We start from the raw sequence: 27,490 nt of genomic DNA on the forward strand, positions 1-27,490 counted from the left end.
GTGTGGGGGGGGTCGAAGTCTCATTGGCTGAGGACTGAGTGGTGGTGGGAGACAGGAGTGGAGTAGGGCAGAAGTTGGATAGAGGTGTGGGGGGAGTGGAAGCCTGCTTGGAAAACCGGTTGGAAGCAGTTGAACGTGGCTGGAGGTGGCTGGAGGTGGCTGGAGGTGCGAATGTGGGGGAAGGGTGGTTGGATTGAGGCCTGATTGGTGGAAGACTGAGGCGAGAACATGGTGGGGGTAGGGTCCAGACCTGATAGGAGGAAGGCGCTGGGGAGGGGCAAGGCCTGTTTGGTGGAAGATTGACTGGAGGCTGGAGGCAGGAATAGGGAGCGGGAAGCGGGTGGCCGGATTCATGTAAGACCAGTGAGAAGCCAGAGTGGCGGGGGGTAAGGGGGCAGTGGAGGTTGGGCAGAAGGAGGAAGGTGATGAGGGGGCGGTGGTAGCCTATTCTGGGTAAGATTGACAGTGGGGAGTAGAGGTGGGGGAAGAGGTTGACAACCGGTAGGTGGGAGACTTCCTTGGAGTGGGAGTAGGGGACTGAAGGTGTAGGGAGGTGGAGGGCCAGTGGGATGTGGGGGTGGTCGAGCCCTGGTACATGGCAGACTGGCAAGTTGAGGTGGAAGTGGAGGGAGTGGGAAGTGGGGGCGCGTGGAGGGTGGGAAGGGATTGGGGTGGTAGAGGCCTGAGTGGGAAAAGTTTGCAATAAAACAAATTTAAATACTTTTCATTTTGCAGAGCAAAGTTTCGGCTTTAAGGTGGGGGAAGATACCCAAAGATAAATGCAGAATGTGAGATGTCTCTGGTTTTGAGTTCTGGCTTTCTTTTTTTTTTTTTTTTTTTTTAAGATGGAGTCTAACTCTGTTGCCCAGGCTGGAGTGCAGTGGCACAATCTTGGCTCACTGCAAGCTCTGCCTCCCGGGTTCGCGCCATTCTCCTGCCTCATGAGGCCTCTTGAGTAGCTAGGACTACAGGCGCCCACCACCACACCCGGCTAAATTTTTTTGTATTTTTAGTAGAGACAGGGTTTCACCGTCTTAGCCAGGATGGTCTGGATCTCCCGACCTCGTGATCTGCCCGCCTCGGCCTCCCAAAGTGCTGGGATTACACACGTGAGCCACTGTGTCCGGCCGAGTTCTGGCTTTCTTAAGAAAGTGTATCTTTGTCTTTACTACAGACATGGATGGGTACAAAGAAGAGCTGCCCGGTTTGCAAGACCCAGAGGAGGACGAGGATTGGTGAGATTTGGAAAGTTATGTTTTCTTTTAGTTTAGTCTTAACTGTATTGGCAGAACAGCTTTCTCGAGAAGTATATTTATTTCCTTTAGTATCTGTAGAGCGTATAACTTGGTTTGTCATAAAATGAGAATTGTAAAGAAGGATTTTACAAACTAGGAGTCCAGCCTCCTATGAAATTTATGAATCCGCTATATAATTTCTCTGTTAGTGGCCAGGAAATGATGACACTTGAGGCAACAGTGCATCTTTGAATATATGTGGTTTCTAGAAAGTTCTTCATTCTGATGCAATTAAAACCTGTTGTTCCACGCCAGTATCGATAGTGCTGCCCTCTAGAGGTACACAAGTATTTTTCTTCTCCATGATAACACAGGGTGTTTTTGTTTTAAATTTTTTTATGGAGATGCACCCTGAACCAATAAAGGTTCAGAGAGCTTCCAACATGAGGTATTTTTGTGTGTGTGTGAGAGACAGGGTCTGCTCTGTTGCCCAGGTTGGAGTGCAGTGATGTGATCAGGAGCTATTTTTAAGATAGCTGCCTGTCTCTAAGTTTTTTCTCTTTTGGAACACTACCCTGTTTTCTTCCCTCACAGATCCGCATTTAAGGGTATGATATGGGGGAAGGTACAAACCAACAGAAAGTCTGGAAATAGACCTAAGTACATAAGAAAATTTACTAAACAAGAAAAACGACATTTCAAATCAATGGGGAAAAATATGGATTAGTCAACAAACCATTTGAGGATAACTGGCTAACCATCTGGAAAAAAATGAGACTTGGGTTTTTTCTTTATTATTCCTTATGCCAAAATAAATTACAAATGGATCAAATATTTTATTTTTATTTTATTTTATTTTATTTTTTTTTGAGACGGAGTCTCGCTCTGTCGCCCAGGCTGGAGTGCTGTGGCCGGATCTCAGCTCACTGCAAGCTCCGCCTCCCGGGTTCCCGCCATTCTCCTGCCTCAGCCTCCCGAGTAGCTGGGACTACAGGCGCCCGCCACCTCGCCCGGCTAGTTTTTTGTATTTTTTTAGTAGAGACGGGGTTTCACCGTGTTAGCCAGGATGGTCTCGATCTCCTGACCTCGTGATCCGCCCGTCTCGGCCTCCCAAAGTGCTGGGATTACAGGCTTGAGCCACCGCGCCCAGCCATGGATCAAATATTTTAAAATAAAAAATGAAACCATTAAAATGTTAGAAAACAATAGATGGATTTTGTTTCCAATAGTTTTGGAGTAGAAAGGTCTAAGTTTCATATCAAACAAAATATATGGTAAATAAACTGGAAAAAATATTTGTATTACGTATATAAAGGGCTATTTTCCTTAACAAAAAGCTTTCTATAAATCAGTAATTTAGAAAAAGGTGAACAAACGCATGGAACATGACAAAGAATATTAGAAGGTAGCTGTCTAGGAAAAAAAAAAAAAACAGAAACGGACCTCAGACATTAAAATTTTCAGCTTTGGCCGGGCACACTTTGGGAGGCAGAGGCAGGCAGATCACTTGAGTCCTGAGACCAGCCTGGGCAAGATGGTGAAACTCCGCCTCTACAAAAAATAAAAAAAATTAGCTGGGCATGGCGGCCGCACCTGTAGTCCCAGCTACTCAGGAGGCTCAGGTGGGAGAATCACCTGAGCCCGGGAAGTCGAGGCAACAGTGAGCCGAGATTGCGCCACTGCACTCCAGCCTCCGCAACCCAAGTGAGACCCTCTCTCCAAAAAAAAAAAAAAAAAAAAAAAAAAAAAATCAGCTTTTAATTATATTGCTTCTCATTAAATAAGTGATAACTTTTAATTATATTGCTTCTCATTAAAGGAATGATACATCTTATTATTTATTTTTTTCTCCCATTTGGAAAAGTAAAGAAATGATAACTTTTAAAATAAGATACCATTTTTTATAAATTTGCAAAAAGTTTGATGATACCCAGTGTTGTCAATTTATAGGAAAACAGAAAATCTCCTACACTCTTTGTGGGAATATATATTTGGTATAACGTTTCTGGAGGGCTGTCTGGCAGTATCACATTTTAAATGCCCATGTCCTTTGAAATAGCAGTTCCACTACTGAGACTTTTTCTTTTAAAATAATTTTATTTAATTTCTTGATACTTGTACTCCCATATACATGAGTGCATAAATGTGATTATATCATACGTGTAATTCAGTAATTGTAATTCAGTCCTATTTTTTCTTGACTTTTTCCCCCCCCTTCTCCCATGGCCTTTCTCCCTGTAACCCATGCTAAATATTTATGTAGCTAGCCTTCTATACTTTTCTCCATGTTCATGTAATCATATATAGACATTTACAGGTTATTTTGGTCTTTGTTCGCTTTTGTGAAAGAAGGCTATATGGGCCGGGCGCGGTGGCTCAAGCCTGTAATCCTAGCACTTTGGGAGGCCGAGACGGGCGGATCACGAGGTCAGGAGATCCGAGACCATCCTGGCTAACACAGTGAAACCCCGTCTCTACTAAAAAATACAAAAAAAACTAGCCGGGCGAGGTGGTGGGCGCCTGTAGTCCCAGCTACTCGGGAGGCTGAGGCAGGAGAATGGCGGGAACCCGGGAGGCGGAGCTTGCAGTGAGCTGAGATCCGGCCACTGCACTCCAGCCTGGGCGACAGAGTGAGACTCCGTCTCAAAAAAAAAAAAAAAAGAAGGATATATGATTTAATTACCAGGACATAGATAAATATGTACAAGAACATTCATTGCAGCACTGTTTGTAATAGCACAAATTTGAAAAGAGCTGAAATATCCTAAGGGTCTAGTTGAATAAATTATGGTTCATTGCAAAAATGTGGTGAGAGCTATGTGTACTGATAATGAAAAGACTATGAAGAAATATAAAGTGAAAAATGCAAGTTGCAGTACAATGCATATAGCATATTATTTGTAAAAAAAAAAAAAGAGAAAATGGTGTGTGTACTTGTTATGATGTGTGCTTACACTTAACTTTCTAAAAGGATAAATAATATACATTGTCTCTGGGAAGAAAAAGAGAGTGTCACTCACTGCTGTTTTCAGAGTTCTTTATTAGTTAGAAAAAAAACGACCTGGTAAACATTATTTTGCCATAGTTATTAAAAATGGGGGTAGGGGGTGGGGTGGCTCACGCCTGTAATCCTAGCATTTTGGGAGGCTGAGGCAGGAGGAATGCTGGAGCTTACAAGTTTGAAACCAGCCTGGGCAACATAGCAAGACCTCATCTCTATTTTTTGTTTAAAAAAACGGGGAGGGGTGGAGGGGATTAGCAAAAGAATGAAGCCAACATTGGAAAATATACGTCTTAACAATAAAAAGGAATGCTAATTTAAAAATAATTTATTAGCAAATTTAAAATATTTAATCTTATTATAGTAATGCTGCTGACATCACAAACTGACAACCCTTTAGAAATGATTAAGCAGATGTACCAAGAGCTATAAAATTGGACATACTTTTAGATTTTTTTTTTTTTTTTTTGAGACAGAGTCTTGCTCTGTTGTCAAGGCTGGAGTGCAGTCACGCGATCTCAGCTCACTGCAGCCTCTGCCTCCTGGGTTCAAGCAATTTTCGTGGCTGAGCCTCCTGAGTAGCTGGGATTACAGGCGCATGCCACCACGCCCGCCTAATTTTTTTTTTTTTTTTGTATTTTTAGTAGAGATGGGATTTCTCCATGTTGGCCAGGCTGGTCTTGAACTATTGGCCTCAAGTGATCCATCTGCCTTGGCCTCCCAAAATGCTGGGATTATAGGCATGTGCCACTATGCCTGGCTCTTTTTTTTTTTTTTTTTTGTATTTTTGGTAGAGATGGGGTTTCACCATGTTGGCCAGGCTGGTCTCGAACTCCTGGCCTCAAGTGATCCACCTGCCTTGGCCTCCCAAAGTGCTGGGATGACAGGTGTGAGCCACTGTGCGTAGCTGGACATACTTTTGATTGAGTAATTTGATTTTTGGCAACCAAGCATAGGAAAATCCAGTTTATGAAGCCAATTAAATGCCCAAAGGTGCTTTTCGTAGTATTTAATTTTTTTGTTGTTTGTTTGAGACGGTATTACTCTGTCACCCAGGCTGAAGTGCAGTGGCATGATCATGACTCACTGCAACCTCTGCCTTCTGGTCTCAAGTGATCCTCCCACCTCAGCCTTCAGAGTAGCTGGGACTACAGATGCACCACCATGCCCAGCTAATTTTTGTATTTTATTGTAGAGATGTGGTTTCGCCGCCAAGTTGCCTAGGCTAGTCTAGAACTCCTGCACTCAAGCGATTTGCCTGCTTTAGCCTCCCAAAGTGCGGGGATTATAGGCGTGACTGCTGTACCCAGCCTCGTAGCATTTAATTTAAAAACTAAATTAACAGCCGAGCGTGGTGTCTCAAGCCTGTAATCCCAGCACTTTGGGAGGCTGAGGCGGGTGGATCATGAGGTCAGGAGATCGAGACCATCCTGGCTAACATGGTGAAACCCCATCTCTACTAAAAATACAAAAACAAATTTAGCTGGGTGTGGTGGCAGGTGCTACCTTGGGAAGCTGAGGCGGGAGAATGTCGTGAACCTGGGAGGCAGAGCTTACAGTGAGCCGAGATCGTACCACTGCACTCCAGCCTGGGCGACAGAGTGAGACTCCATCTAAAAAAAAAAAAAATTATGTGTGTGATCAAAAATGCAAAAGGTGGCCAAGCCCAGTGGCTCATACCTGTAATCCTGGCACTTTGGGAGGCTAAGGTGGGCGGATGGCTTGAGTCCAGGAGTTTGAGACCAGCCTGGCCAACATGGTGAAACCCTGTTTCTCCAAAAAAAAAAAAAAAAAAAAAAAAATTAGCCAGGCACAATAGCATACACCTGTAAGCTACTTGGGGGGCTAAGGTGGGAGAATTGCTTGAGCCCGGCAGGTGGAGGTTGCAGTGAGTTGAGATCGCGCCGTTGCACTTCAGCCTGGGCGACTGGAGCAAAACCCTGTCTCAAAAAAAAGAAAAAAAGCAAAAGGTCAAATTGCAGCTCCATGACCCTCAGTCACTTGCCTTCAAATAGGGAGTACCCAGGGTGGATTGTTAGTCTCAGTTGTCCTGAGAGGTAAATGGGTTATGTGTTTTATTAGCCCCTTGTGAATTTGGTTGACAGGAGTCATGCCTTTAGCATTTGATGAATTGATAAATCTGAGTTTCTGAAGCTACAGGTCCAAAAAGCAGATCTTGGGCTTCCGGTTGGAGATAGCCCTTGAGGCCAGACACCAAGCTGCCAGTCTCTAACCCATCTTAGCTCCAAATTGGGACTGCTACTTCCCTTGATGTGGGCATTGTATTTTCGTTAATGAAGATAAGATTGTTAGCTTTTTTGTTTTTTATTTTGGGCTGACTCTTTACCTTGAACCTTCACATAGATGGGCATATATGTGTAATTACATTTTTACACACAGAAAATTATTACTTAGTGAGATCTAGTAGGCGGAATTCTTTCACAACTTGAGGTTTTTTTAGGGGATGGAAAATAATAGAAGGGGTCTTTGGAATCACTTTGAGATTCATTCATACATTCATTCATTTAAAAAATACTTACTGAATCCTGACTTTGTATGGAACAATGTGAAACAAATACACTCCCAAGTCCTTGCATAGCTTAGTGTCTGGGGTGGGGGTTAGAAACATGTAAACAGGTAGTAAAGTGTGATAAACGCTGCGATGGGGCAGAAGTGCATGATGCCATAGGAGTACAGAAGTATAGAGGAGGGTAGACAGGATCTTGTTTACTTTCCACAATAGCCCTATGAAATAAATGTTGTTTTTTTTTAACTGAGGCCCAAGAACTTGGTATTATAAAAGTCTAGAAGTGATGGTGGCTTAGAGTAGGGTACTACTAGTGGAGTTGGAGAGATTTGGATGAATATGTAATATATTGTAGTTCATAAATTCGGAGATGTCTTTTCACATTTTCGCATTTCTGAAATTGGCATGTATCATACATTTGATGGCAGGTTGTAGTTTGGTAGTGTTTTTTTTCTTTCATGGAGGAGGTATATATAATAATATCTTAGATTAGAGGAAATATATTAGAGAAGTGGAGCCAACAGGTCTTGCAAATGGATTGGATATGGGAGGTAAGGGAAAGAAAGAAATCAAGGATGACTCCTAAGTTATTGGCATTACTGGGTAGATGGTGGTGCCATTGACTGAGATGGGTAGGGCTGTATTTTTTTTTTTTTTTTTTCCTGAGACGGAGTTTCGCTCTTGTCGCCTAGTGATCTTGGCTCACTGCAACCTCCGCCTCCTGGGTTCAAGCGATTCTCCTGCCTCAGCCTCCCAAGTAGCTGGGATTACAGGCCCCTGCCACCACACCTGGCTAATTTTTGTATTTTTTTTTTTTTTTTTTTTTTTTGAGACGGAGTCTCGCTCTGTCGCCCAGGCTGGAGTGCAGTGGCCAGATCTCAGCTCACTGCAAGCTCCGCCTCCCGGGTTCATGCCATTCTCCTGCCTCAGCCTCCTGAGTAGCTGGGACTACAGGCGTCCACCACATCGCCCGGCTAGTTTTTTGTATTTTTTTTTTTTTTAGTAGAGACGGGGTTTCACCGTGTTAGCCAGGATGGTCTCGATCTCCTGACCTCGTGATCCACCCGTCTCAGCCTCCCAAAGTGCTGGGATTACAGGCTTGAGCCACCGCGCCCGGCCAATTTTTGTATTTTTAGTAGAGATGGGGTTTCACCATGTTGGCCAGGCTGGTCTTGAACTCCTATTATCCTAGTGTCTTATGAGACAAGGTCATTAACACGGTGAAGGGGGTGGGGAAGGAGGGATTGGCACTTCAAAGGCAGAAGTTGTACCGAAATGCATAATGCAAGAGGTGGGGATCTGATTTTCATTGATAAGCCTAATTAGTACTCTCTGATGCCCACTGACTAGTCTTTTTTAGCCCAAGCAAGATTCTTTGTTTTGTCAATACTATTACAAGATAGCCTTGATGATATGCAGAAATATTGTGTTTTAAAAATTATCCTGTTAGGCTGAATTTAAAATAATCAGAAAAGCAAGTGGGTCACCTAGTGGGTTGGCTATGTTTTAAATTTCTTGACAATACCAAAGTTACCTAATTAGCATTCTATTGATATTTTCAATTCCTGATTTCAAGGAAAAGAAGGCTGTCACACTTAACTGGTGTTCCTGAAAGTGGGGGTGCTTGTTAAAAATGCAGTTTGTTGGATTTTTTTTTTTTTTTTTAAACAGTCTTGCTCTGTCGCCCAGGCTGGAGTGCAGTGGCACAATCTTGGCTCACTGCAAACTCACTGCAACCTCTGCCTCCTGGGTTTAAGTGATTCTTGTTCCTCAGCCTCCCCAGTAGCTGGGATTACAGGTGTATGCCACCACGCCTGGCTATTAAAATTTTTGTCTTTTTAGTAGAGATGGGGTTTCGCCATGTTGGCCAGGCTGGTCTAGAGTTCCTGGGTTCAAGGGATCCACCCACCTTGGCATCCTAAATCACTGGGATTACAGGTGTGAGCCACTGCATCCAGCCAAAAATGCAGTTTCTGATTTCTGTTGTTCTAGAATAAGGCTCATGAATATTGTCTATTTGTTTTTTTGTCTTTGCTACTAGACTGTGAGATCCCTGGAAGTCATTCTTTTTTTTCTTTTTTGTAGCCCCAGTACCAAGTATATAGTAGATGCTTGATAAATGTCGAATTAGTGAATGAATGAACCACAGATATCCTCATCATATTATAACATATTTATTGAGTTGTAAAAATTACTAAGGGAATATAGGTCTGTGGTGGAAATGAACAGTACAGAAGCATATAAAGTAAAAATTGAAAGTCTGCCTTCACATGCATGCATCCTCCCATTCTTCTGAGGTAATATTTTTGAATAATTTGGCAGTGTTTCTTCTAAAGATTTTTCTGTAGTCATATAAAAGCATACATAATCTTTATGATTTATGGCCTTTTAAAGGAGGGATCTGGCCAGGTGCAGTGGCTCACACCTGTAATCCTAGCACTTTGGGAGGCCAAGGCGGGCAGATCACCTGAGGTCAGGAGTTCAAGACCAGCCTGGCCAACATGGTAAAACCCCATCTCTACTAAAAATACAAAAATGAGCCGGCTGTGGTGGCACACGCATGTAATCCCAGCTACTCCACAGGCTGAGGCAGGAGAATCACTTGAATTCAGGAGGTGGAGGTTGCAGTGAGCCGAGATTGCACCACTGCACTGCAGCCTGGGTGACAGAGCGAGACTCTGCCTCATAAATAAAATAAAATAAAATAAAATAGATCTTCTTTTTACCTTTTATAAGTTGTTTTTTTAAAGTTTTTTTTTTTCTTTGTCAGCCAGATGGAAGTGCAGTGATACCATCATAGCTCACTGCAGCCTCGAGCTCCTGGGCTCAAGGGATCCTCCTGAGTAGCTGGGAGGATCCCACATCCAGCTAATTTAAAAATATTTTTTGTAAAGGCAGAGTCTCGCTATGGTGCCCACGCTAGTCTTGAACTCCTGCTTCCAAGTGATCCTCTGGCCTCGACCTCCCAAAGTGTTGGGATTATAGGCGTGAGCCACTGCTCCCAGCTCTTCTACAGTTTTTGAGGTGTGTTTTTTTTTTTTTTTTTTTAATGTATCTTTAAAGCCTTCCAATGTTATTTCTTAGCCCTTTCATGATAGAGTTCTGGTTCTTGTTCCTTCAATGCATATATTCTTTTTTTTAATGAGATGTGGTGGGGGTCTCGCTGTATTTCCCAGGCCAGAGTGCAGTGGCTATTCACAGGTGTGATCATGGTGCACTGAGGCCTCCAACTCCTGGGCTCATACAATCTTCTCCTACCCCATGCATAACTGGGACTACAGCGTACCTGGCCTGCATATATTTCCTTGTTTTTTTTTTTTTTTTTTTTTTGAGACGGAGTCTCACTCTGTCACCCAGGCTAGAGTGCAGTGGTGCAATCTTGGCTTACTGCAACCTCTGCCTCCAGGGTTCAAGTGATTCTCCTGCCTCAGCCTCCCAAGAACTTGGATTGCAGGCATGTGCTACCACACCCAGCTAAATTTTGTATTTTTTAGTAGAGACAGGATTTCACTACCTTGGCCCAGCTGGTCTCAAACTCCTGACCTCAGGTGATCACCCGCCTCAGCCTCCCAAAGTGCTGGGATTACAAGCGTGAGACACTGCACCTGGCCGAAGTCTAACTTTTAATATGTAGAATCTGGACTTCCTTATAGCTATTAGATCCCCCTCCTTTAGCATTTTGATATCCTCTGTGGACTGTGTGTCACCATAACTAGTAACAAGATGACCTATGATGTAGCCAGGCGCCACATCGGAGGAGTGGCAGTGGGGTCACTGCGGTGTGACTCCTCTGGGCTGGAGTTTGGATCTGGCTGACAGTGGATGTCCAGCGGGCTGCTGTCTGGTGAGCTGAAGGGTTCCGAGCAGAAAGTGCTTGGCTTCACCTCAGGCAGTGCTGCATGGCTGTCTGGTAAGCGATGGCAGGAGGCAAAGGAGCCTGCCACGGAGCGGTGGAGAGTGAGTGCTGGGGCCCCTGGCAGATGAGGCGGAGAAGCAAGAGGCCCCAGCATCGTGGCTCACTGCAGGGAGCAGTGGCAGCTTAGAAACCGTCCGTTCACTGGCTCCCCATGAAACGGAGTTCAGTACTTATCCATTTACCTAGATAGCAATCCCAAACAGTAGGCTGTCTCCAAGAAGTAAACCCGAAAAGGGGACCTCCTTGCCCTTTTGCCCTTTGAATTTTTGACTGCAATCTCCTCTTCCTCAAGTCGTTTCCACCAAGGCCCCTTTCTCAAGACTCACTTTCATGTCTTTATTTTATTATTATTATTTTTTTTAGAGACAGGGTCATGCTGTGTTGCCCACATTGTAGTGCAGTGGCACCATCATAGCTCACTGCAACCCTGAATTCCTGGACTCTAGTGATCCTCCCCCCTCAGCCTCCCAAGTTGGTGGGATTACAGGTGTGAGCCTTTATGCCTGGTGTCGCTTTCATACCTTTAAAGGGAGATAAATTACTTGGCAGAAAACAGGCTTTTCACTGATAGCTAATAATACTCAGCTAACATTCTTCCCCTGTTTTTGATTCAGCAGTAAAGACTGAGCAGCTCATTGCTTCCAATTTTTGTTCACTTGTGCTATTGTGATCCTAGTTTCCTAAGGGGTTAAAACCCTTAAAACCTTTTTGCATTTCAGGAATTCTGATTGGTTGTTTCATTCACTTATTTGGGATTTTTGATATTTGGTTGCTTATGCTGTCGGTAGCCCTCCTTTTATAAAGTATCTCTTGTATTTTTGCAGTTACATCCTTAATGTTCAGTCAAGCAGTGATGACACCAATGGGTCTTGTAAGTAGAGTCCACTCAAAGCAGGAACATTTTGAAGTGTCTTTGTAGAGATGACTCAACTGTGATTTGGGATGTCTGGCCTAAGTTGGTTCTAAGTTCATCACCTCTAGGGCTCTCTTTAGGTTGGTGAAATGAAATTTCCTTACCGTCAGGAGTGGAGGAGGTTCTCCGCCTTTTTTCCAACTTACTTCCTTTCCTCTATTTTTTTTTGGCTCTGGGTTTCCTTACTTTTCTTTCCTTTCTATCTTTCATGGGAGATGTAAATTTTAAGCAGCTCTAATTTATAGACTTTGGTTTTAGGGAGTTCAAGATGTAGGAAACCAGATTTTATCATGCTTCGGATGTTTTCTAATGCCCTCTTTCTCTGATTTAGCTGTGGCCAGAACAGTTCCAAGGAGACAGGTCAGGTGAGTAGGAGAATTAATGAAACCTGACTTTTTTTTTTTTTAATTAAGGGGGAAAAATCCCCATTCTCTGTCTAAGGAAATTTAAGAGTGAACTTCACATTTCCTCTGTGGACACTCTGTGGTTCTCAGCAGGATCATGATGGCTGTTTGACATCACAACCAGGTTCAAAACATTAGATTCCTTATCCCTGATCCATTATCTAACTGGTCAGTTTCTTCTTTGAGGTATCTCTGTGAACTATGCCTTAACATCCAGGCTCTACTTGTCTAATCAGTGTTTACTCCGTTTTCGTTTTATTTTTAGTTTACTTTAGTTTTTATTTTTATTTTTTTTTGAGACCGAGTCTTGCTCTGTTGCCCAGGCTGGAATGCAGTGGCACGATCTCAGCTCACTGCAACCTCCACCTCCCAGGTTCAAGTGATTCTTCTGCCTCAGCCTCCAGAGTAGCTGGGATTATACTACCATGCCCAGCTAATTTTTGTATTTTTAGTAGAGACGGGGTTTCACCATGTTGGTTAGGCCGGTCTTGAACTCCTGACTTCAAGTGATCCACCCACATCGGCCTCCCAAAGTCCTGGGATTACAGGCGTGAGCCACCACACCTGGCCTAAGTCTAACTTTTAATATGTAGAATCTGGACTTCCTTATAGCTATTAGATCCCCCTCCTTTAGCATTTTGATATCCTCTGTGGACTGTGTGTCACCATAACTAGTAACAAGATGACCTATGATGTAGCCAGGCGCCACATCGGAGGAGTGGCAGTGGGGTCACTGCGGTGTGACTCCTCTGGGCTGGAGTTTGGATCTGGCTGACAGTGGATGTCCAGCTGGCTGCTGTCTGGTGAGCTGAAGGGTTCCGAGCAGGAAGTGCTTGGCTTCACCTCAGGCAGTGCCGCATGGCTGTCTGGTAAGCGATGGCAGGAGGCAAAGGAGCCTGCCACGGAGCGGTGGAGAGTGAGTGCTGGGGCCCCTGGCAGATGAGGCGGAGAAGCAAGAGGCCCCAGCATCGTGGCTCACTGCAGGGAGCAGTGGCAGCTTAGAAACCGTCCGTTCACTGGCTCCCCATGAAACGGAGTTCAGTACTTATCCATTTACCTAGATAGCAATCCCAAACAGTAGGCTGTCTCCAAGAAGTAAACCCGGAAAGGGGACCTCCTTGCCCTTTTGCCCTTTGAATTTTTGACTGCAATCTCTTCATCCTCAAGTCGTTTCCACCAAGGCCCCTTTCTCAAGACTCACTTTCAAGTCTTTATTTTTAATTTTATTATTTTTTTACGAGACGGGTTCTTGCTGTGTCGCCCATACTGCAGTGTAGTGGCACCATCACAGTTCACTGCACCCTTCAATTTTGGGCTCAAGCCATCCTCCCCGCTCAGCCTCCCAAGTTGGTGGGATTACAGGCGTGAGCCTCCATGCCTGGCGTCACTTTCATACTTTCAAATAGAAATAAATTACTTGGCAGAAAACAGGCTTTTCACTGATAGCTAATGATACCCAGCTAGCATTCTTACCCTGTCTTTTTTTTTTTTTTTTTTTTTTTGAGACGGAGTCTCGCTCCGTTGCCCAGGCTGGAGTACAGTGGCCGGATCTCAGCTCACTGCAAGCTCCGCCTCCCGGGTTCACGCCATTCTCCTGCCTCAGCCTCCCGAGTAGCTGGGACTACAGGCGCCCGCCACCTCGCCCGGCTAGTTTTTTTGTATTTTTTAGTAGAGACGGGGTTTCACCGTGTTAGCCAGGATGGTCTTGATCTCCTGACCTCGTGATCCGCCCGTCTCGGCCTCCCAAAGTGCTGGGATTACAGGCTTGAGCCACCGCGCCCGGCCTTCCCCTGTCTTTGATTCAGCAGTAAAGACTGAGCAGCTCATTGCTTCCAATTTTTGTTCACTTGTGCTATTGTGATCCTAGTTTCCTAAGGGCTTAAAGCCCTTAAAACCTTTTTGCATTTCAGGAATTCTGACTGGTGGTTTTCTTCACTTATTTGGGATTTTTGATATTTGGTTGCTTACGGTGCCGGCAGCCCTCCTTTTATAAAGTACCTCTTGTATTTTTGCAGTTGCATCCTTAATGTCCGGTCAAGGAGTGGTGACACCAATGGGTCTTGTAAGTAGAGTCCACTCAAAGCAGGAACATTTTGAAGTGTCTTTGTAGAGATGACTCAACTGTGATTTGGGATGTCTGGCCTAAGTTGGTTCTAAGTTCATCACCTCTAGGGCTTTCTTTAGGTTGGTAAAATGAAATTTCCTTACCGTCAGGAGTGGAGGAGGTTCTCTGCTTCTTTTCCAACTTACTTCCCTTCCTCTTTTTTTTTTTTTTGGCTCTGGGTTTCCTTACTTTTCTTTCCTTTCTATCTTTCATGGGAGATGTAAATTTTAAGCAGCTCTAATTTATAGACTTTGGTTTTAGGGAGTTCAAGATGTAGGAAACCAGATTTTATCATGCTTCAGATGTTTTCTAATGCCCTCTTTCTCTGATTTAGCTGTGACCAGAAGAGCTCTGAAGAGACAGGCGAGGTGAGTAGGAGAATTAATGAAACTTGATTTTTTTTTTTTTAAATTAAGGGGGGAAAATCCCCATTCTTTGTCTAAGGAAATTTAAGAGTGAACTTCACATTTCCTCTGTGGACACTCTGTGGTTCTCAGCAGGATCATGATGGCTGTTTGACATCACAACCAGGTTCAAAACATTAGATTCCTTATCCCTGACCCATTATCTAACTGGTCAGTTTCTTCTTTGAGGTATCTCTGTAAACTATGCCTTAACATCCAAGCTCTACTAGTCTAAGCCCTTATTAGTGTTTACTCCTTTTTATTTTTATTTTTACGTTAGTTTATTTTTGTTTTGTTGAGACCGAGTCTTGCTCTGATGCCCAGGCTGGAGTACAGTGGCACGATCTCGGCTCACTGCAACCTCTGCCTCCCGGATTCAAGTGATTCTTCTGCCTCAGCCTCCAGAGTAGCTGGGATTATACTAGCATGCCCAGCTAATTTTTGTATTTTTAGTAGAGACGGGGTTTCACCATGTTGGTCAGGCAGGTCTTGAACTCCTGACTTCAAGTGATCCACCCACATCGGCCTCCCGAAGTGCTGGGATTACAGGCGTGAGCCACCGTGCCTGGCCTAAGTCTAACTTTTAATATGTAGAATCTGGACTTCCTTATAGCTATTAGATCCCCCTCCTTTAGCATTTTGATATCCTCTGTGGACTGTGTGTCACCATAACTAGTAACAAGATGACCTATGATGTAGCCAGGTGCCACATCGGAGGAGTGGCAGTGGGGTCACTGTGGTGTGACTCCTCTGGGCTGGAGTTTGGATCTGGCTGACAGTGGATGTCCAGCCGGCTGCTGTCTGGTGAGCTGAAGGGTTCCGAGCAGGAAGTGCTTGGCTTCACCTCAGGCAGTGCCGCATGGCTGTCTGGTAAGCGATGGCAGGAGGCAAAGGAGCCTGCCACGGAGCGGTGGAGAGTGAGTGCTGGGGCCCCTGGCAGATGAGGCGGAGAAGCAAGAGGCCCCAGCATCGTGGCTCACTGCAGGGAGCAGTGGCAGCTTAGAAACCGTCCGTTCACTGGCTCCCCATGAAACGGAGTTCAGTACTTATCCATTTACCTAGATAGCAATCCCAAACAGTAGGCTGTCTCCAAGAAGTAAACCCGGAAAGGGGACCTCCTTGCCCTTTTGCCCTTTGAATTTTTGACTGCAATCTCTTCATCCTCAAGTCGTTTCCACCAAGGCCCCTTTCTTAAGACTCACTTTCGGCTAGGTGCGGTGGCTCACGCCTCTAATCCCAGCACTTTGGGAGGCCAAGGCGGGCAGATCACGAGGTCAGGAGATCGAGACCATCCTGGCTAACACGGTGAAACCCCTTCTGTACTAAAAATACAAAAAATTAGCCGGGCGTGGTGGCGGGCGCCTGTATTCCCAGCTACTTGGGAGGCTGAGGCAGGAGAATGGCGTGACCCTGGGAGACGGAGCTTATAGTGAGCCGAGATTGTGCCACTGCACTCCAGCCTGGGTGATAGACTCACTTTCATGTCTTTTTTTTTTTTTTTTTTTTTTTTTAGAGACAGGGTCTTGCTGTGTCGCCCACACTGCAGTGCAGTGGCACCATCATAGCTTACTGCAACCTTGAATTCCTGGGCTCAAGCCATCCTCCCCGCTCAGCCTCCCGAGTTGGTGGGATTATATGCATAAGCCTCCATGCCTGGCGTCACTTTCATACTTTTAAATAGAAATACATTTCTTGGCAGAAAATAGGCTTCTTGCTGATAGCTAACGATACTCAGCTAAGGTTCTTCCCCTGTCTTTGATTCAGCAGTAAAGGCAGAGTAGCTCATTGCTTCCAATTTTTGTTCACTTGTGCTGTTGTGATCCTAATTTCCTAAGGGCTTAAAGCCCTTAAAACTTTTTTTGCATTTCGGGAATTCTGATTGGTTGTTTTCTTCTCTTATTTGGGATTTTTGATATTTGGTTGCTTACGGTGCCGGCAGCCCTCCTTTTATAAAGTACCTCTTGTATATTTGCAGTTGCATCCTTAATGTCCGGTCAAGGAGTGGTGACACCAATGGGTCTTGTAAGTAGAGTCCACTCAAAGTGGGAATATTTTGAAGTGTCTTTGTAGAGATGACTCAGCTGTGATTTGGGATATCTGGCCTAAGTTGGTTCTAAGTTTATCACCTCTAGGGCTCTCTTTAGGTTGGTGAAATGAAATTTCCTTACCGTCAGGAGTGGAGGAGGTTCTCCGCCTTTTTTCCAACTTACTTCCTTTCCTCTTTTTTTTTTTTTTGGCTCTGGGTTTCCTTACTTTTATTTCCTTTCTATCCTTCATGGGAGATGTAAATTTTAAGCAGCTCTAATTTATAGACTTTGGTTTTAGGGAGTTAAAGACATAGGCAACCAGATTTTATCATGCTTCAGATGTTTTCTAATGCCCTCTTTCTCTGATTTAGCTGTGACCAGAAGACCTCCGAAGAGACAGGCCATGTGAGTAGGAGAATTAATTAAACTTTTTTTTTTTTTTTTAAGTGGGGGAAAAACCCAATGCTCTGACTGAGGAAATTTAAGAGTAAACTTCACATTTCCTCTGTGGACAGTCTGTGGTTCTCAGCAGGATCATGATGGCTGTTTGACATCACAACCAGGTTCAAAACATTAGATTCCTTATCCCTGATCCATTATCTAACTGGTCAGTTTCTTCTTTGAGGTATCTCTGTGAACTATGCCTTAACATCCAGGCTCTACTAGTCTAAGCCCTTATCAGTGTTTACTCCTTTTTATTTTTAGATTAGTTAATTTTTTGTTTTGTTTTGTTTTGAGACTGAGTCTTGCTCGACTAGGTTCGAGTGCAGTGGTGCAGTCTCGGCTCACTGCAGCCTCCACCTCCTGAGTTCTGGTGATTCTTCCCCTCAGCCTCCCAAGTAGCTGGGATTACAGGTACACGTCACCACGCCCAGCTAATTTTTGTGTTTTTAGTAGAGATGGGGTTTCACCATGTTGTTCACGCTTGTCTTGAACTCCTGACCTCAAGCGATCTACCTGCCTTGGCCTCCCAAAGTGCTGGGATTACAGGTGTGAGCCACCGTGCCCAGCTTGTTTCTTCTTTTTAAGTGGCATCCTCACCTTGATCTCTTACTTCTGATCCAGTCTGTGTACCACTTGCAGCTGGATCTCCTGAGGCACTGCTTTGATCATATCAATCCCCAATTCAAATAGGTCATAATAGAAAAATCAAGCTCTTGACCCCAATATTTAATGCCTTCTGTGATCTGGCCATAACCTCTCTTTCAGCCTCATCTGCTACTGTTCCTATTAATGAATCCTCTGCTCTAGCCAGATCTTGATGGAGGGGTGTTTCCCAGGTGCCAAACTGTAGGGGGTGCTGAAAAAAATTGCTGGAGTAAATATGAAGTATGGTGCTACATAACTGTTTTCCACATTGACTCCTTGAATTACTGTACAAATGCGAACTGGTCATTCTTGTTCTCCCCATCAAGCCAAATAGTGCTGTCAAGTGGGAAAATTTTTGTTCTGGCTATCTCTGATTTATCTCTGTTGAGTGTTTTTACAACATATAAGCCACCAACTCCTGACACCAATGTGTGAAATGTCATGTAAAGTCTGCAGTTGCAGGCCGGGCACGGTGGCTTATGCCTGTAATGCCAGCACTTTGGGAAGCCAAGGTGGGCGGATCGCTTGAGATCAGGAGTTCGAGACCAGCCTGGCCAACATGGTGAAACCCTGTCTTTACTAAAAGTACAAAAATTAGCAGGGTGTGGTGGTGGCATGTGCCTCTCATTCCAGCTACTCAGGAGGCTGAGGCACGACAATCACTTGAACCTGGAGGGGGAGGTTGCAGGGAGCCATAATTGCGCCACTGCGCCGCAGCCTGGGTGAGAGTGAGACTGTCTCAATAAATAAATAAATAAATAAATAAATAAATAAAGTCAGCAGTTGCAATCAACTGAAATTCTAGAGCCAAATTATGCATTGTATAAAACTATTAATCATTGATGATCAGTTTTATTAATTGTATTTCTAAAGTCTGGTTTATTCAGGTATGATTTACATATGGCAAAATTCACCCTTTTTAGGTGTACAGTTTGATGGATTTTGACAAGCATATGCGGTAGTGTAACCATCACCACTGTCAAGATGCAGAGTATTTCCATTGCTGTTATTTATATGTTAAATGTTCTATCATGGCGCCTAAGAAGTATTCCAGTATATAATATTATACATAATGAAGTCGTTTTTGAAATTAAAATGTATCTGAGTTTTAAATAGAAAAAATAGTTTCTTCCAGCCTCTGCTAGATAGATGGTGAACAAATATTTAAAGAAAATCAGTTTTAAGGGGCCTGAAAGGAGTGCCCACAAGTCTTGGTCCAGTCCCAGGTGCCGTCTATATATGGGATACTATAGGAAGAGTAGATTTGGGAGGAAGGTGATGAGTTTGGTTTTGGGCATGCTAGAATCAAGGAGCCTGTAGGCAGGGCTGATATTCAAAACTTTCTAACAACCAACAGAGCACAGGCAGGAATTAGTCAGGGTGGTTTCCTGCTGGTCAGGACAGACACCATGAATAAACAAATCGGTAAGGCCGTATCTCTGCATACTGACTAGATATCAGCTCTGCCCACAGGATATCCAGGTAGGAAGTTGGAACTGTGAAACTAGAAGTCGGAAGAGAAGTTGGGCTCAATATAATGGATTGGACTGGTATAATTAATAATTGATTGCATTGGCATGAGAGGGCTGGGAATAAGTCCTGGGATTGAGTCGAGGAAGGTGAGTGAGGAGGAGTGAATGGAAAGGTGAGATGAGAACCAAAAGACGACTTTGTCCCAGAAATCAAGAAAAGAGTTTTAAGGATGGAGTGGTCAATAGGATAGCAAAAGCACATCAACTTGGCAGTGTCAAAGTGGTAAACATGGTGGAAGCAGATGAACATGTGTGTCTGTAGCAGGTACAGACATGTCCTGTAACAGTGTTTTAAATATTTTCTTTCACTATGGAAGTATATTATACTTACTATACACTGTTTGGAGACAGGAAGGTGGCCAATTTCATCCTGCTGGAACTTCTGAGCCAAATACCAGGATCAGCTGAGGATGAGGACCCCAGGGGGTGCTTACCACTGGCACCCTGGGTGGTGCAGGTGCACTGCTGAGTTTGACACCTACCAGAGCAGTCCATCAGTTCAAGAGGGTGGTGCTGGTATGGGGCTGCAGAGAGTAGCACTGAACAGAAACTCCCTACTTTGAGGTGCCTCTCTCCGTCTGTGGCCCTCTACCCTTCTCAGACAACTGGATCTCAAACTTGATAAAGAAAGATGAGAGCTCCCTGATCAATGTTTCCCCTGTGCCAAAACTATCTGAATACATAAAATAGGACAGAACTCATTTCACTCTCAGTATGTGACAGACTCCTCCTTTTTAGAAGGATGTGAGACAGATGGAAAGATGTAGTAGGAAGATGGAAAAATATAGAAAATTAGGTAGAATGGAAGGATTGAGTGGTTCCAAAGGAGGGGAACAGAGTTACTGTGGGAAACAAAAAATTGACGAGTGGTCAAGATCAGAAAAGGTGAGAAATGCCATGAAAAAGAAGACTGTTGCGTTCATACTTCTCTCTTGTTTTTCTCCTGTCTCATCCCTCAGCTCTGTGGTAGTGATTGACTCTGATTCTGATGACGAATGTTACACCTATGAGGAGAAGAAAGCTAAGTTATTGGAAATAAACAGCGACGGCAAGTATATATTACTTTGTTAGATAAGTAGCTGAAATCCAAAGCCTCATCACACATGGTAGTTTCAGGATCAGAGTCTGCAGACTTCCTATTCAGAATCCTTCAGTAGTGAATGCCACCGTTTCTTTCCTCGTATGTGCTGGATGTGGATATGGCTGGGTTCCCTATAACCCTCTGGTCAATTTCCCAGCAGCAGCAACTGTTGTTGCTGCCTGAGACCTTGGGGGCCCCCTCAGTAGAGTTCTTACCTGCCTAGAGCTACATCAGTGAAGCGGGATTGGGGTGGTGGGTCAAGAATTGAGGCTGGGAAGTATGGAGGCTGCTCTGTGACTCCCTCTTCCCCCCTCTATGTGTGGGAATGATGAGGAAGAGAAAAGGAGTAAGAGGCCTGGCTCATTCTTCCTTCCATCTTGAAGGGTGGTGGTTGTGGGCCAGCTGGCAGTGTCGTGTTGAGAAAATTCTTACTTTCTCCATTGAGCTGCTGGTCCTTGCTGTTTGCCAGTCCTTCTGTATTTTCTAGAGATTCTTGTGTTTCTTTAGAGCCTGTTTCCCATGGCAGATCCTTACCTGTTTGGATTCAGAAGCCCCTTTAACCTTCTGGGTGGCTTGGAGCTTAACTCAATTCAGAACTTACCTGCTCAATGGGGATGAAACACAGGAAGACTAGAAACTTTTTTTTTTTGTGTGTGTGTGTGTGACAGTCTCGCTGTGTCGCCCAGGCTTGAGTGCAGTGGCGCGATCTCGGCTCACTGCAAGCTCCACCTCCCAGATTCACGCCATTCTCCTGCCTCAGCCTCCCGAGTAGCTGGGACTACAGGCGCCCGCCACCATGCCTGGCTAATTTTTTTGTATTTTTTAGTAGAGACGGGGTTTCACTGTGTTAGCCAGGATGGTCTTGATCTCCTGACCTTGTGATCCACCAGCCTCCGCCTCCCAAAGTGCTGGGATTACAGGCAAGACTAGAAACTTTTTAAGCATTAGGGACAGTATTTCATTGACCTTTGTTCTCTCAGTACAGATACAGGGCACTGTATCTGGGGCACTTAGTTAATGTTTGCTGAGCTGAACTCAACTGAAAATGGGAGATGCTTAAAGCGCCAACTACTTTTTTTTTTTTTGGAGACAGAGTCTCAGTCTGTCCCCCAGGCTAGAGTGTAGTGGCGTGATCTCAGCTCTCTGCAACCTCTGCCTCCTGAGCTCAAGTGATTCTCCTGCCTCAGCCTCCTGAATAGCTGGGATTACAGGCGCCCGCCACCATGTCCAGCTAATTTTTTTATTCTTTTATTTTTTTATTTTTAGTAGAGATGGGGTTTCACCATGTTGGCCAGGCTGGTCTTAAACTCCTGGCCTCAAGCAATCTGCCTGCCTTGGCCTCCCAAAGTGCTAGGATACAGGTGTGAGCCACTGGGCCTGACCAGCACCAGCTACTTCTTAGATAACTACCCCAGAGCTATTGTTGGCCAGAGTTTCTTTTTTTCTTTTTTTTTTTTTTGAGACGGAGTCTCGCTCTGTCGCCCAGGCTGGAGTGCAGTGGCCGGATCTCAGCTCACTGCAAGCTCCGCCCCCCGGGTTTACGCCATTCTCCTGGCTCAGCCTCCCGAGTAGCTGGGACTACAGGCGCCCGCCACCTCGCCCGGCTAGTTTTTTTGTATTTTTTAGTAGAGACGGGGTTTCACCGTGTTAGCCAGGATGGTCTCGATCTCCTGACCTCGTGATCCGCCCGTCTCGGCCTCCCAAAGTGCTGGGATTACAGGCTTGAGCCACCGCGCCCGGCCGGCCAGAGTTTCTTAGCTAAGCCAGGATATCAGAGCAGGGAAGGGAGAGGTCGTTTGAAACGCTGGTCTCCTATTGTTCTACCACTTATCCTTTTGGGTTTCTTTCCCTGCTTCCTCTCTCTAGCTCTGGATGGCTGTGCCTGAGCAGGACAGCGGTCTGGGTATAGAGTAGAGGGTCTGACATGACAAGCCGTTCAAATGTGAAAGGAACTCCAAGGAGGCAGCTTGAGGGCAGGCAGGAGTAACAGAGCCAGAAACCAGTTCACAACCAGAGGCCGCCAGGTGCTTGACTCCTTAAATCAGAAGAGACAGATTCTTTTAAGAGTGAACTTTTAGCCAGGGCTGCTCTTACCTTGCTGGCCTGTAGACTGTAACTGGGCATCCATCGCAGCAATGGAGGGATGAAGAATGCTCCTATAGGACTGGCTTTGTACGTTTCTTTATTGTTCTCTATGTGGCATTTCTTTCTGTTATAATGAATTTAGGCAATTCTACAGAAAACAAGGCCCAGTGAACTCTAAAACATACCTCCAACCTTTGTCGCTGTATAGTCATTTTTAAATATGTTGTAAGCAGTGTGTCCCTACTTTTTCTAATTTTTCATTTCAACTGCAGGTGGCAAATCTTTTAAGTTTTCTAGGAAGGAGGGAAGGCTTTTTACCATAGGAACATCTACTCCTTTTCTCTTCCCTTACTGCATATTTGAAGTTTTTTCACAATTAATTCAAGTAACAGATAAGATTCTCAAAATATATTGTCTCAAATCTGCAGTTTTAGGATAAAGAGTTTTTGCACCATAAGTAATATCTTTCACATCTTGCCTATGCCATGGTTTAGATTTTTAGATTTTTTTTTTTTACATCCAGAATCATAGAAAGCTAGAACTGGAGCTCCAAACACACTCCAAAGAGTGTGTGGCGTCAGACACACTGGCCTTCATTTCAGTGCAGGCTGTGATGTTCCAAATGTTCCTGAGGCCTCTCAGAGAGTGCTGACATCAGGACGTACTCCTGACTCATATCAGTGGTTCTGAGAGCTTTGCACTTATGAACTAATTTAAAGAATGAAATTTTGGTGACCAACACAGAGTTGTCAGTTTTTAATTTGTCTAATGAAGGAAATTAAAAAAAAAAACTTCAGCTACCATTTACTATCTTTGTAATTTTGTAAAGAACACCAAAAGTTTAGCCAAGACGTAATCACAAAATAAAGGACAGTCCTTTAAATTATAGAAATTTAACTTGATGGGGGAAAAATACCACTTTATTATTCTAATTTGTCTTATTTTGCTGTGGACCAGTGAAAATATTCAAGTCTGTAGACCTGTGTTTAGGAAGCCCGGAGCAACTACTACATCTTGCTACTTAGAGGCTATGATTTGAAAATTGCCACATGAGTTTGGTTGCTATTTGATCTGTCACTGCTCTCAGTGAAATAAAAAATAGAGGGAAAAACAATCTAAAATAACTTTCTTTTTTAAAAACTAATTTTTTATTTTTGTGAGTAGATAATAGATGTATATATTTATGGGGTACATGAGATGTTTTGATACAAGCATGCAATGTGTAATAATCACATCATAGAGAATGCAGTATCTGTCTCCTCAAGCATTTATCCTTTGTGTTACAAGCAATCCGGTTATATTCTTTTAATTATTTTAAAATGCACAGTTAAGTTATTGACTTATAGTCATCCTGTTGCGCTATTAAATAGTAGATCTTATTCTTTCTATTTTTTTGCACCCATTAACCATCCCCGCCTTTCCACACCCCTCCACTCTCCTTCCCTGCCTCTGGTAACCATTCTTCTATTCTCTATCTCCATTAGTTCAATTGTTTTCATTTTTAGACCCCACATATAAATGAGAACATGCGTGTGGTAGCTCACGCCTGTAATCTCAGCACTTTGGGAGTTCGAGGCAGGTGGATCACAAGGTCAAAAGATCGAGACCAGCCTGGCCAACATGGTGAAACCACATCTCTACTAAAAATACAAAAATTAGCTGGGTGTGGTGGTGTGCGCCTGCAGTCCCCGTTACTCGGGAGGCTAAGGCAGGAGAATTGCTGGAACCCGGGAGGCAGAGATTGCGGTGAGCCAAGATTGTGCCACTGTATTCCAGCCTGGTGGCAGAGCAAGACTCCGTCTCAAACAACAATAACAACAGCAACGAAAAAAACGTGAAGTTTCTCTTTCTGTGCCTGGCTTATTTCACTTTACATAATGACCTCCAGTTCCATCCATGTTGTTGCAAGTGACAGGATCTCATTCTTTTTTATAGTTGAGCAGTACTCCATTGCTCCATTGTGCATATATACCACATTTTCTTTATGCATTCATCTGTTTTTGTTTTTGTTTTTGTTTTTGTTTTGCGACGGAGTCTTGCTCTGCTGCCCAGGCTGGAGTGCAGGGGCGCAATCTCAGCTCACTGCAGCCTCTGCCTACTGAGTTCAAGCGACTCTGCTGCCTCAGCCTCCTGAGTAGCTGGGACTTCAGGCACCCTCCACCATACCTGGCTAATTTTTGTATTTTTAGTAGAGATGGGGTTTCACCGTTTTGGCCAGGCTGGTCTCAAACTCCTGACCTCAAGTGATCCGTGTGCCCTGGCCTCCCAATGTGCTGGGATTACAGGCGCTAGCCACCGTGCCCGACCTCCATTCATTTGTTGATGGGCACATAGGTTGTTTCAAATCTTGGCTATTGTGAACAGTGCTACAACAAACACAGGAGTGCAGATATCTCTTTGATATACTGATTTTCTTTCTTTTGGGTACGTATGCAACAGTGGGTTTGCTGAATTGTATGGTAGCTCTGTTTTTAGTTTTTTGAGGACCCACCAAACTGTTCTCCAGGGTGGTTGTACTAATTTACATTCCTACGAGCAGTGTACAAGGGTTCCCTTTTCTTTTCATTCTCACCAGTCTTTTGGCTAAAAGCCATTTTAACTGGGGTGAGATGATACCTCATTATAGTTTTTTTTTTGGCTTTTGTTTTGTTTGAGACACTCTCACTCTCACCCAGGCTGGAGTACAGTGGTGTGATCTCAGCTCAGTATAACCCCCACCTCCCAGGTTCAAGCAATTCTCCTGCCTCAGCTTCCCAAGTAGCTGGGACTACAGGCACGCACCACCATACGTGGCTAATATTTGTATTTTTAGTAGAAATTGGGTTTCGCCATGTTGGCCAGGCTGGTCTCAAACTCCTGACCTCAGATAATCCATTTGCCTCGGCCTCCCAAACTGCTGGGGTTACAGGTGTGAGCCACCATGCCCGGTCATTCATTATAGTTTTTTGATTTGCAATTCTCTGATGATCAATGATGTTGAACACCTTTTCATATGCCTGTTTGCCATCTGTATGTCTTCTTTTGAGAAATGTCTGTTCAGATCTTTTGTCCCATTTTTTCATTGGATTATTAGATTTTTTTTTCCTATAGAGTTGTTTGACCTCTGTATATACTTTAGTTATTAATCTCTTGTCAGATGGGTAGTTTGCAGATATTTTATCCTATTCTGTGGATTGTCTCTTCACTTTGTTTATTGTTTCCTTTGCTGTGCGGAAGCTTTTTAACTTAATGTGATCCCATTTGTCCATTTTTGCTTTGGTTGCCAGTGCTTGTGGGGTATTGCTCAAGAAATCTTTGCCCAGACTGATGTCCTGGAGATTTTCCCCAATGTTTTCTTGTAGTAGTTTCATAGTTTGAGGTCTTAGATTTATGTCTTTAATCCATTTTGATTTGGTTTTTGTATAGCAAGAGATAGGAGTCTAGATTCATTCTTTTGCATATGGATATCCAAGTTTCCCAGCACCATTTATTGAAGAGACTTCCTTTTTGCCAGTGTATGTTCTTGGCACCTTTTTCTAAAATGAGTTCACTGTAGGTGTGTGGATTTGTTTCTGGGTTCTCTATTCTATTCCATTGGCCTATGTTATCTGTTTTTATGCCAGTACCATGCTGTTCTGGTTACTATAGCTCTGTAGTGTAATTTGAAGTCAGGTTATGTGATTCCTCCACTTTTGTCCTTTTTGCTCAGGATAACTTAGGCTATTCTGGGCATTTCATGGTTCCATATAAATTTTAGGATAATTTTTTTCTAGTTCTGTGAGGAATGTCATTGGTATTTTGATAGGGATTGTATTGAATCTGTACATTTCTTTAGGTAGTATGGGCATTTTAACAATATTGATTCTTCCAATCCATGAACATGGAATCTTTCCATTTGTTGGTGTCCCCTTTAAAATAATTGATTCTTAACTGCTGTTCGAAACGCCACAGTTCCTGTCTTGTTTAATTTGTGCGAAATAATCTGCTGAAATTCAGTGTATAAAGGAGGTGGTGGAGGGAGTATATTCATATATGATTGTGTCTCTTGAATTTCAGATGAGAGTCCAGAGTGTTGTTATGTGAAGCCTGCCATCCAGGAACCTCCAATAGTTATTAGTGATGATGACAATGACGACAACAACAGTAATGATTTGGAAGTTCCCAACAAAAACAGCAACGATTCGGAAGCTCCCGACAACAACAGCAATGATTCGGAAGCTCCCGACAACAACAGCAATGATTCGGAAGCTCCCGACAACAACAGCAATGATTCGGAAGCTCCCGACGACAACAGCAGTGATTCAGAAGCTCCCAACGACTACAGTAGTGATTCGGAAGTTCTCAATGACAACAGTAGTGATTCGGATGTTCCCGACGACAACAGTAATGATTCGGAAGCTCCCGAAGACAACAGTAATGATTCGGGAACCCCTGACGACAACAGTAATGATTCGGGAACCCCCGACGACAACAGTAATGATTCGGGAACCCCCGACGACAACAGTAATGATTCAGGAACTCCCGACGACAACAGTAATGATTCGGATGTTCCCGACGACAACAGTAATGATTCGGAAGTTCCCGAGGACAACAGTAATGATTCGGAAGTTCCCGAGGACAACAGTAATGATTCGGAAGTTCCCGACAACAGTAATGATTCGGGAACTCCCGACGACAACAGTAATGATTCAGATGTTCCCGACGACAATAGTAATGATTTTGAAGTTCCCGACAACAACAGTAATGATTTGGAAGTTCCTGTGCCAGCAGAAGATTTGTGTAATGAAGGCCAGATTGCCTCAAATGAAGAAGAGCTGGGTGAGGCTGCTGTCTCCCAGCACGATTCATCTGATGATGCTGGTGAGCAGAATCTTGGTGAGAATCTCAGCGAACCACCAAATGATCCTGAGGCTAACCTTGAAGTTTCAGAGAGAAAGCTGCCAGCTGAGGAAGAGCCTGCACCTGTGGTGGAACAATCAGGGAAAAGGAAGTCAAAAACCAAAACTATTGTGGAGCCACTAAAACAACAGAAGGCAAAAACCAAAACTATTGTGGAACCGCTGAGGAAAAGGCAGGCAAAGACCAAAAATATAGTGGAGCCACTGAAGAAGAGGAAGGCAAAAACCAAAAATGTATCTGTGACACCTGGTAAGTCAGTCATGCCAAGTACGCCTGTCCCACTGAATGTGCCTT

At 44.0% G+C, this 27,490-nt stretch overlaps 1 protein-coding gene across 2 annotated transcripts in view; it reads left to right on the top strand.

Annotated features, from left to right (window-relative positions):
* The first annotated feature begins 1,073 nt into the window (after positions 1–1,073).
* Positions 1,074–27,490, top strand: part of GCNA (germ cell nuclear acidic peptidase) — a 36,076-nt gene continuing 9,659 nt past the window's right edge. The window contains exons 1-9 of one of the 2 annotated variants that reach the window (XM_015127668.3): positions 1,074–1,235; positions 11,504–11,550; positions 11,924–11,957; positions 14,012–14,058; positions 14,435–14,468; positions 16,480–16,526; positions 16,903–16,936; positions 20,112–20,200; positions 26,354–27,445. In XM_015127668.3, coding sequence (XP_014983154.2) covers positions 1,177–1,235; positions 11,504–11,550; positions 11,924–11,957; positions 14,012–14,058; positions 14,435–14,468; positions 16,480–16,526; positions 16,903–16,936; positions 20,112–20,200; positions 26,354–27,445 — 1,483 coding nt within the window. In that variant the 5' untranslated portion in view covers positions 1,074–1,176. Of the gene's footprint in view, positions 1,236–11,503; positions 11,551–11,923; positions 11,958–14,011; positions 14,059–14,434; positions 14,469–15,264; positions 15,375–16,479; positions 16,527–16,902; positions 16,937–20,111; positions 20,201–26,353; positions 27,446–27,490 lie in introns of those variants that run through there. The other variant, XM_077989564.1, reaches the window with a different exon arrangement.

Source organism: Macaca mulatta, chromosome X (genome assembly GCF_049350105.2).
Source record: "Macaca mulatta isolate MMU2019108-1 chromosome X, T2T-MMU8v2.0, whole genome shotgun sequence".
Taxonomy (NCBI): domain Eukaryota; kingdom Metazoa; phylum Chordata; class Mammalia; order Primates; family Cercopithecidae; genus Macaca; species Macaca mulatta.